The 10,827-nt window shown below is 36.1% G+C and overlaps 2 protein-coding genes across 2 annotated transcripts in view; both read left to right on the top strand.

The window, feature by feature from the left end:
* The first annotated feature begins 652 nt into the window (after window positions 1-652).
* LOC107747435 (CB1 cannabinoid receptor-interacting protein 1-like) lies at window positions 653-1,481 on the top strand. The gene is made up of 2 exons (XM_016561934.1): window positions 653-959; window positions 1,307-1,481. Exons 1-2 carry the CDS (start codon window positions 781-783, stop codon window positions 1,479-1,481), a joined length of 354 nt encoding a protein of 117 aa, XP_016417420.1. The 5' UTR covers window positions 653-780.
* Window positions 1,482-3,622: 2,141 nt separating this feature from the next.
* Window positions 3,623-10,827, top strand: part of LOC107747434 (calcineurin subunit B type 1-like) — a gene marked incomplete at its 5' end in the record, with an annotated part of 17,759 nt that continues 10,554 nt past the window's right edge. The window contains one exon of the mRNA XM_016561933.1: window positions 3,623-3,761. Within this exon, the coding sequence (XP_016417419.1) occupies window positions 3,623-3,761 (139 nt within the window). The remainder of the gene's footprint in view (window positions 3,762-10,827) is intronic.

Below are 10,827 nucleotides of genomic sequence, written 5' to 3'. Positions count from 1 at the left end.
TATTATTTAAAATGGCATGAATGTCATTTAAAATGACACTATTATTGGTCTGACTGACCATTAAAAATACACACACATCCTGTTTTAATTAGAACTAATGTTTTTATATAACTACTACTGTTGCAAAGCTTTCTGGAAAGACAAAAATGCACGTAAACATGTATATACTTCTTCAAAAAACATCATAACAGCCTATTAAAAATAGGTTTATAATTAATTTAGTTAATTATATGAATGTTTTATTGACATTTCAAGCTCACTAAACACGTAATAGCAGTGTTTTGCGTTTAGTACATTTAAAATGTACTTTTTTCATGTATTATAAAAATGGTCCAGTACTGCATGCGGTAGCATTAGAGAAGCACCACATGATTCTTCAGTTTCAGCACTTTGGACAGGGACTGTTTTTAATCGCGAGGATAACGGAGATGGACGCTAGCACAGTGGGATTAGGATCTAAATCTAATACTTAATAAACTATTTACAATATTTTTGAATCCTAAAATACAACACACATGACTAAAATACATAAACAAACAATCGAGAGTAGCAGTGCCTATTTTAGTGTGCGTTACCCAGCGCGAGACTAATGGCCATTGGTGTATTACATGAGCCCAGTTTAGCCATATGCATATGCATTGATATATGCTGCATGGTTAAAATGGGTGTGATGGCTTGTGTAGACGTCACAGCATCTCTCAACAGCTTCCTGGGCCCATCCGCCATCCCGTTAATGACGGGGAGCCCTGCAAATACATCGACCTCCGTTATCTCGCAACCATGGCCGACGTTCCAGCGATAATAAACATCGCGATCTCCTTGAAAATCCAACCCAATGACGGACCCGTGTTTTATAAAGTGGACGGGACGAGGTTCGGCCAGAGCAGGACAATCAAATTGCTGACAGGATCGAAATACAAAATCGAGGTGATCGTGAAGCCGGGTAGCGCGGAGGCCACGTAAGTCGAATACGCGGTTAAACTGACCCTGTTTATATGCTTCTGATATTATAGGTGGTTGCATATAAATAGCTCTTGGCACTCGATGTTTTTCGCAATCCTGAGGTCGAAAGGTGCACCTGCGCTCCTGTAAGAAATTAAATATATCGTATATGTGATATAACTAATTAGACTGCTGCATGTGAATAAGGCGATTTGCGCAGTAGCCTGCGTTATTTAGAAAAGCTGTAAAACTGAGCCATGGGGATGTGTTACGAGTGCACGAGCCTTTAATGTTTAATTGACAGAAGGAATTTCAGATGTGTGTCTGTTCAGATAGTCTGACGCTTGTTTCAATGGGATTTCAGCACAATGGGAATCGGCGGAAAGAGCTTCCCTTTGGAGCAGCAGTCCAAAGATGAGGAGCAGATCGTCTACAATGGCACCTACGACACTGAGGGAGTGCCACACACCAAGAGCGGGGACAGACAACCTGTGCAGGTCTCCATAGAGGTGACACAGCCCAGCCGGGATTCGGAATAGAATAGAATAAAATAGAATTCATTATGAAGTTACGTGGAATTGCTAGATGCTAAATTGTTCATACTGAGGATTAGGGATTTGACGCTAAACTCAGCCTATATAAGCATTAGATTTCACTTGCAATTGGTACCGCACTGTTTTGGCTATTGACCTAAATGATGCTTCAAATTACTGAGAAGGTTGTGCTTCTGTTACTTTGCAAGACTCATGATTTGCACCTTTTTTTTTTCCCCCCTTTATTCAGTTCCATCACACAAAGGCACAATGCAAACAGGGAAACATTGCACATCTCAAAGCATGCAAAACAGAACAACAGCAACAACAACGCAAAATTAATACAACCATATATATATATATAAAATAAAAATAACAGGATAAAAAAAATAAAAATAAAAAAATAATACATACATTAGGGCAGTTACATAACTTTGAAAAGCTTTAGAATTTGTATTGTTTTTATTAGCTTCTTACTTTGTGTTATATAAGGACACTGCAACAAAAAATGTAATCCCCCAAGTTTTTCAAATAAATGATATGGGACAATATTGAAAATACTCGTTTGATTTTTTTAAAAGTTTTTAAGCCAATTAATTTTTTTAATTTGGTTGAAAATTGTAAAATTAAGAACATTTAACCCACCATCAGATATGATTTGCACCTGATGACAGATGATAAAACAGGCAATCAAATCCTAGTTTTTAAGTCATATCTGTTGATTGGGGGATGGGCTCTTTGACCTGGACCAATAAGAAACCAACAACATATAGCAACCTCATATAAACACCATGGCAACTACCAGGGCTCTAGAAACCATGTCAAAATGTATTTTTTTCCCCATTACTTTAACTCATCAAAATAATTTAACCAATTTCAACTTTCAACTGAACTTAAGCTGTACAGTAGGTGGAAATTTTAAGTGGGGATTTTTTTTCTTCAGAAAAATTCAAAAATATAGCTTATTGGTAGATTCCTTTGTTAAATACCATTTTCTAAAAGTCAAGAATGTTAAGACTCGATAAAACATCTTTTATTACACTTTCTACACATAACGTCTTGTGCTTAAAGATGCAAATACCTGCATATTTAGTCACCAAATGTTAAAAATGTAATACAAAAGCAGGCCTCACAATAAAACACTCCAAGACAGATGAAATGTGCCACAGCAAGAACAAACAATAAAATCAGGAAAATAAACATGATTTAAAAAGTGAAAAATATTAGATATTAAGCTGCACGTGTAAAAAAAAAAAAATGCATTTATGTGTTAAATTAAGCCATAATCCCAATCATATTTATTACAAATAACAAAACTATTTTATACTTTAAATTTTATTTAGGAATGGTCACAAAAAGTCTTTTAAAAAGCAGGCCTTACGATAAAAGCCCTTTAGGACATAGATGAATCAAGAAAATAAAGAAAAAGATCATTAGATATAAGCTTCTCATGTAAAACATTGCAAAAACAAAATGTGTATATGTGTTGTATTTAGCCATAATTCCAATCATATTTATTACAAATCACAACTATTTTATACTTTTAATTTTATTTAGGAATGGTCACAAAAAGCCTTTTTTAAAATGTAATACAAAAGCAGGCCACACGATAAAAGCCCTTTAAGAAAGATGAATTAAGAAAATAAATAAAACCATTTTAAAAAGGGAACAATCATTAGATATTAAGCTGTTCATGTAAAACATTGCTAGAAAACGTATATATATGTATTTAGCCACAATTCCAATCATATTTCCTACAAATTACAAGAACTATTTTATAACTTTATTATCATAATCAGGTACTGCAGCATGAAGGCCATATCAAATTAGGCCTATATATGCAAACTGAAATAACTTTTGAAGTAATAACGTCATGAAATAAATTCCAATCCATCCCCTCCTCTTCATTAAAGTCAAATACTAGGTTTCTCTTTCAGACCTGAGATGCAAAATCATTTGATCAGCGGTAATGATGAGAGAGAAATTAAGGCAGAAATACCCGGATGTGCTGTTCTAATGCACCTCCCCCCTCCGCTCCGCTGAGTCTCCCGCCCTCCTTTCCTCTCTTTCTCTCTCCACCACCGACTCAACCCACTGCCTCTTCCCCCTCCGCGGCGGACCTAACGTTACCGAAGCCACTGCAGTGAATCCGTCGACTGAAAGCCCGAGGAGAAGAAAATCCCTGCGACTTGCTCGCTCAGAAAAATAACCGTCAGCGACAGCAGCAGCGACCGTTCAGTTCCGCGAGACTCCGCACAAGGCGAAGACAAGCCCGGCGACAGCATGGTAAGGATCCCTTACAGCTCTCGCTAAACCGCTGCAAATATACCCGAGGTAACTAACGTTAGCAGATACTCCCGATACCGATTCGGATCAATCGGGCGTTTAACGCGCGTTTCTGGCGCCGCGACGGGCTTTAAATGCGCTCGCGGTGTCGTGATCAAAGCCGTTGTTGATAAAACAGAGCCAAGGCTGTCAGTGTGGCCCACGTTCAGGGCTGTTAGGCTCTGTACGCTGGGAACGGAGAAACACAGACGGAAAACACGGCGCTATCTTATAGATTCCGGTGTAAATATTGTATCTGAACGAGCAAGGATCAAATGTAACGGCGCGGCGGGGAAAGAGAAACATTGTATGGCAGCTAACGTTAGTAGCTGCTGCTCAATCGATACGGCTGTCAAGCTGATCGAGAGCTGGTTTGCGTGTCAAATAGACCCGTTGACAACTTGAATCGACTGGTTGATTCTCCAGAAAAGCCCGACTTTGCTTGGCTATTAATTATAAGATGGGGTTTCCTAAATTTGGGGACCTTTTCTGTCCCCTGGGGTCATTTTAAATGTATGCTTTCTCATTTCTAAATTATTTTGTAATGAATTACTGTAAAGTTTTCAATTTGCTCGAATGTTTCTGTTGGTTTTGTCTGTCCACCCAGACTTTTCAACTTCCCCTGTATGAGAAATTAATAAGAAGTGTTCAAATTTGGTTGATTTTGCCTTGCACATTTTCATAAAAGCATGTTCACATCATTTGATATTAATTTGAATCGCTGTGCCAGACACTGCTGTCATTACCACTATGCCAAGCATTTTAGATTACAACTGTGTTTCTTCAAAATGTAATATTTGGTTATGATGTGACGGTAATTTGCCAGTTTTTAGATTTTCACATCATTATTTGAGAGTGGGTTTATTAGGTGTCACTGCCCAAACAAATAGTATTTACTGGGGTTTAAATCTAAAAAATATTGTTGTTGATCCATGTTTATATTGCCTTAATGTAATATTTAGTCTTGTATATGTTATGACAAGTCGTGTCATGTATATGATAAGTCGTGTTTCAAAATTATGCTGATACAGTTCAGTCAATATCTGAAATCATACAGTAAGCTGAAGAAATGAGAAATCCACAGTTAGGAAAACCTGCAAATATCCTTAAGATCTTTTAAGTCATATTAGTATTAGCCATATTACTGATTAACCAATGAATTTGTGCCAAAATAGAGTTTGAATGGATGCATGCCATATAAGATAAAAAAAAAAGATATGGGAAGTAGATATTTGTTTTGCTATCCTAACTGTGAATGATTATGTGGTTAAATTTGAACTTATTTCCACTGCTGTCCGTGACCTTATCAGAACAGAACTGCAACCCATTTTTGGGTCTCCATAAAAATGATTTCTTTTAAAATCCTGGTCAAATAACGGAAGTTCATTGGTCAGAAGGTGTGCGCCTGTTGTTTGTCTGTTATAGGCATTCAGTTTAACCTCAATTTACACTGAATTGCTATCATCAGCAGTGTGGCTGATACAATGCAGAATATATGTATAATTAATGATGGCAAACAAGAGATACACAATATAAAATTTTGGAACTGACACTAGTTGGAATGAGCACTTTGTTTAATCAGCTCAGCCAATGAGAGAATCTCGGCCTGCATATCTGTGTATCAATGCAAATGACCCTGTAAGAAGACTCTCAATGCACTCAATTCAAAGGATAGAAAAGTATGCATACTTGGGATGCATAGCATAGCATTACATGCTCCAAAGGCTTCACAGACCTAGATTTAGCCTAGTCTACCAACACCATGTCTATATTGCATTTTAATTTCTATACTGTGTCTAAAGACTCTGAGCTCAAACAACCCACTGTAGTGCCTTAGAATCAGGCTCAGACAAAATCAGAGGGTGTTTTTCACATTTCCAGCACTGATTTGGGTGGAAAATTAGCGGAATAGATTTTAGCATGTGGAGCTGAGAGTACCGTACTACCATAAAACTATATACAAATATAACACTATAGTGTTTCTTTGACTTTCCAAAAGAGGAAAAAAAATACTGAGTATTGGTCAGAAGAGTGAAAGATGTCAAAATTGTAGTCACTCCCTCAACAGATGTATTAGAAACACTCACGCAGCAGCATTGACTAGTTTTCTCTAATTTAATGCAAAGGTAATAAAACAAAGTATAGTGTTAGGAATGTACATTATATTTTAAAAAAATGAAAATATAAAAATGTGCTCGATTTACAATGTTAATAACTCTGGAAGCACATCATCAGAATCTGTTAAACCGGTCCATTGCAGAAGTTCTGTTTGCTGCCATTTTGACCAGAAGATCCAGTTATGACATTTTGATTAAAAATTATGAGCTCAAAACTCTTTTAACAAACAAAATGTATGTACGGATTAATTATTCACAGTAAAATGAAATCTATAGCATGCATTTAGTAAATAGATTTTCATTTCATGCAAACTTTTGTCATGCTCGATTGGACAGAAAGTTTGATGAGAAGCTGAAGTACGATGTGATGTCAAAAAAATCATTGAGCCGTTTTGGTGTAAGTGACGAATTGCAAGCTTTGAATACTTATATCTTCTAAATGCAAATTTTGTCACTGTTTTGGAGCACACTGCCTTATAGATAACCTTAAGACTAACATATTGATACTAACACCCAAAAAACTTTAATTTTGATTTCATGGGGACTTTAAAAAAAAAAAAAAAGTCTGCTAAATTATGCAAGTGAACATCTGTTAACCACATGTTTATAGATACAGGCCTGATATGCTGACACTTTTCACCTGACCTTTCCCTTGCCTCAGATGATCCTGATGTCTCTTTTAATAGACGTTTCTACTAAAGGAGCTTCCTCATTGGACGTGATTGGGAGTGTTGTGATGTCATAAAGAGTAGAAAGTAGCCCAATCGAACATTGCTACATTTGTATGACTGTTTCCTCCACCTCTTGCTTTGCTTTGAGGCGTCTTTACTTGCCTGTCGACTCGCTCATGCTTGAGACCGTATAACCAGATGAAGTAATCCTAAACCCTCAATCCACTTTAAGTTAATTTGCTGTCTCTCTACCACTAAAGTCAAAATAGCACAGGGCACTCAACCTTAGCTAACCTACTAGCTGTGGCAAAACACTGTCTGTTTGTAGTGCACTGAGCGTTCGGACTAATTCTAGAGGGAGGGACATACTGAAACGGCTATGTTTAATACAGTAAATTAGAGAAGTCGGAGAACAGCGTTCGACCACGCAGTGACTCAAGTGACCTGTCACGCTTGAGTTTAATCTACTTCCACACACACTTATGTACACACAGCATGGAACTACACCTCATTTACTATCTCTACTACATGGTTTATCAGTGTGCTTGAATTTTTATCTTAGAAGAATGCTAGAAAACGTCTCCTTTTATTTTATCGTCATGAAATGGCCGAACAGGAACTCCACTTCGTAAGCTATGAAACGATGCAATAAACGTCTAATAGAGAGCTCTAGATATTCTGGAAGTTGCTCTAGAAACTTCTAGGCACAGACAGTGATGTCTCAGTTTATCTGTCCCGCTCTCTACAGGTTGTGGCAGCTTTGGTTTCTCCCTGCAAGTCATAACAGGCCTTCAGCACACAGCTCGATGAAGGCATCACCCCTCTTGCCGACTTGAAACAACTTGATTTTTGTCTGGGATGTCACACCTATCGACTTTTTTATTTTTTATGTCTTATCCAGTTCATTTAAAAACGAAAACTTGTGCTGTATTATTTTCTTTCCACCATGAAACCCCAAATAAGATGTTAATCATAATGTCCAAGATACTCTTTTTTCATCAAGTCTTTTATGTTTACCAAGGCTGTATTTATTTGATCAAGAAAATACAGTAAAAGCAGTAATATTGTAAAATATTACTATAATTTAATACATTTATATTATTTTTTAATGTAATTTATTCCTCTGTATTTTCAGCATCATTACTCCAGTCTTAAGTGTCACACGATCCTTCAGAAATCATTCTAATACGCAAACAGTTGTAAACCGTTATGCTGCTTAATATTTTTGTGAAAACCGTGACACATTTTTAGGATTCTTTGATGAATAGAAGGTTAAAAAGAGCAGAATTTATTTGAAATAGAAATCTTTTCTACCATTATAAACGTCTACTGTCACTTGTGATCAATTTAATGCATCCTTACTGAATAAGAGTATTAATTTCTTACTGATCCCAAAATTTTAAACAACAATGTATGTAGGGCTGAAAACACTCTAACTGAAAAACTTTTAGTGCTTTTCTATAGTATTAAGCCTCAAATGTCAAATATACATCGGATTGGTTTCTTCTAAATTATAAAAAAATAAAAATATGAATGGTATTATAATGTTATACTAAAACTAAAATTAAAATAATGGGAAAACCCCTTAAGATAACATGTAGAAAGAAAAAAAACGCATCTTAAGCACGCAGAATAACATAAGTGGACTTTGAACGATTAATTGCCGCTTTGAACGATTACGTAATTGTGGCATCCATAATTGTAATCGCGATTAGAAATTCAATTAATTGTGCAGCCCTAAATGTATGTATATATTAGAATAATCTCAATCATTTAGTATTAGATTGAGGGCAGAATTGCATCGCTAATAGAGAGAATGTTTTTAGCGCTGATGTCCCCGTTACAGTGTCTCTCATTGTCTTTCCTTTCTCTACTTTTCTTCTCTCTATCCTGCTCTATCATGGCATATTCTCTTCTCTCTCCGTCTCCTGCTATTTCTGCGTGTCCCAGTGTACTGAAACTGGATGGTGATGGGGTGGCCTGCTTTCTTTCCTGGCTTATTGCAGTGTGTATTTCCACTCTAATGTGTAACAAAGGAATACCTGGGTGGTAAGACTCTATTACGTGTCAGTCGCTAGAGATTTTTGTTAGAAATTATTTTCCATTTATATTGTGATCAATACATTTGCATGTTTACCAGTGGCCTTCTAGTAATGAAAAAGGTATAGTAATGTGAAATTATTTGTCCCAAGAAGCAGAACTGTTTTCAACATTGATAATAATAAGAAATGTGTCTTGATCATCAAATCAACATATAGAAATGATTTCTGAAGGATCACTGAAGCCTGGAGTAATGAGGCTGAAAATTCAGCTTTGTATCACAGGAATAAATTACAATTTAAAATATATACAAAAAGAAAACCGTTATTAGAAATTGTAATAATATTTCACAATATTCCTGTTTTTACTGTATTTTTGATCAAATAAATGCAGCCTTGGTGAGCAGAAGAGACTTTCAAAAACATTAAAACATCTTAACGCCCTCAAACTTTGAGTCAGTAGTGTATATATCAACATAAATCAGCCAGTAACCACACTTCGCTCTAGATTTTGGTGAGTTAAGTCAGTCGAGTCATCAGTAAAGGATGTTGCCGTTTCCCTTTCAGTATGATTGCTGATATGATAATTGACTATGTAGTGTCTATGTGCTTTCACTTTTTACATCTACAATATTACACGCAATAAAATCCAGGTTCATTCGGTGTCTGTTCTCTGAGACTGATGGCCTCTTCCACAGCACTGTAAACTCACTCCTCAAATCTGATTAGCTAATTAACTAAGACACATTAAGAGCCATATATGTGACTGATGACCCTTTCGCCTTGTGACTCTGTATGTCATGAAGAGAGAACATACAAAGATTTACTAAATTGACTTTTACATTAGCGTAAACCGTAGCTTATAATAGATAGTATGTTTGGTTGAGGTATTTGATGAGGCCGAGTCATTGATTATGTAGTTAGAAGTGAAAATCACCCCTCTTTGGATATTGTTGCTATGTCTGTCAGGCTTCACAGAACCTGTAGGTTTGATCAGTAACATTTTCTGTGCATTGTCATGCTGATTCAGACTCTTGTACTCTCTCTACAGGGAAATGAGGCGAGTTATCCCTTGGAGATGTGCACACACTGTAAGTATTTTGGGCTGTTGCTCAATCGTACCTCAGATTGTGTTTTTTGCTTTCTTAATTTCACCAGAGGTACTGAAGTATAAGCGAGTCAAACTAAATCAACTTCAGTGATTAAGAAATGCAGCTCTAGTTGCAGAAATAAGTGTGAATACTTATGTTGTATCGAGAAGACCGATCCACTCACATTAAAAAACTGATACCAAATGTTTTAACTAGTAATTGTACTTATTTATTGTGACAATGAATGTGCAAAATAAACGTTGAGGCGATAAAAGACAAGAGCTGATATTGACAGAGAGCAAAACTTCATTGTATTACCATATACACTACATACCACACACTATATAAAAGCCACAGCTAAATGTGACATTTATTATAATGGGTTTAAGTGAAGATTGTTTTAAGTTGACTTAAATTAAAAGTTATAGTACTTTTTTTTATTTTTATGTTCTTTAACAATTTGGGCCTATTAAATGTTGTATACCAGAGGTCCCCAACCACTGGGCCGCGACCCACTACCGGGCCGTGGAAGAATTGCTACCGGGTCGCAAGAACGTTCTGGGAAAAATGTGTATAGATATGACACTCTGTTATTTATTTATGTTAATGATTGTTCTAATTATTCTGTATTTTCTTTGTATGCGATTGATATGGAGTAGCAATTAGACAATTTCATGTTAAATAAGTAAATGATAGACTGCTCTGATCTGTCACTTATTAGGAGTTAAACGGATCGCAGTTGATCCGTAATATGTACGGATGAGACCCTACCGTTCGGCACGCACGATATAATGCTATTATAATACCCTAATATATATATATATATATATATATATATATATCCCCCAAAATATAATATATAAATATCCCCCCCGTCCAGCCGGTCCGCGAAAATATTTTCCAAACGTAACCGGTCAGTGGTGTAAAAAAGGTTGGAGACCCCTGTTGTAGAGTATACCTCTTGAATCAAAAACCCTTCACGGCATTGTCATTCTCTGTGCTTTAAATATTTTTTTTCTTGCTTATTCGAAAAAATAGTCCGATCTGTGACTCAAAAAAAAAAAACACAATATAATGCGTTGAACCACTATATAATGCTATTATAATAC

The sequence above is a fragment of the Sinocyclocheilus rhinocerous genome, unplaced genomic scaffold, assembly GCF_001515625.1.
Source record: "Sinocyclocheilus rhinocerous isolate Xijiao unplaced genomic scaffold, SAMN03320098_v1.1 scaffold229, whole genome shotgun sequence".
Lineage (NCBI taxonomy): Eukaryota > Metazoa > Chordata > Actinopteri > Cypriniformes > Cyprinidae > Sinocyclocheilus > Sinocyclocheilus rhinocerous.
The sequence above is the reverse complement of the archived record's forward strand: the minus strand, read 5'-3'. Positions and strand labels throughout refer to the sequence as shown.

Bases quoted from the DNA above. Each gene is read 5' to 3' on its own strand.
- LOC107747435 (XM_016561934.1), top strand. From the start codon at position 781: ATGGCCGACGTTCCAGCGATAATAAACATCGCGATCTCCTTGAAAATC. The intron at 960-1,306 runs GTAAGTCGAATA...ATGGGATTTCAG, and splicing joins CCGGGTAGCGCGGAGGCCAC to CACAATGGGAATCGGCGGAA.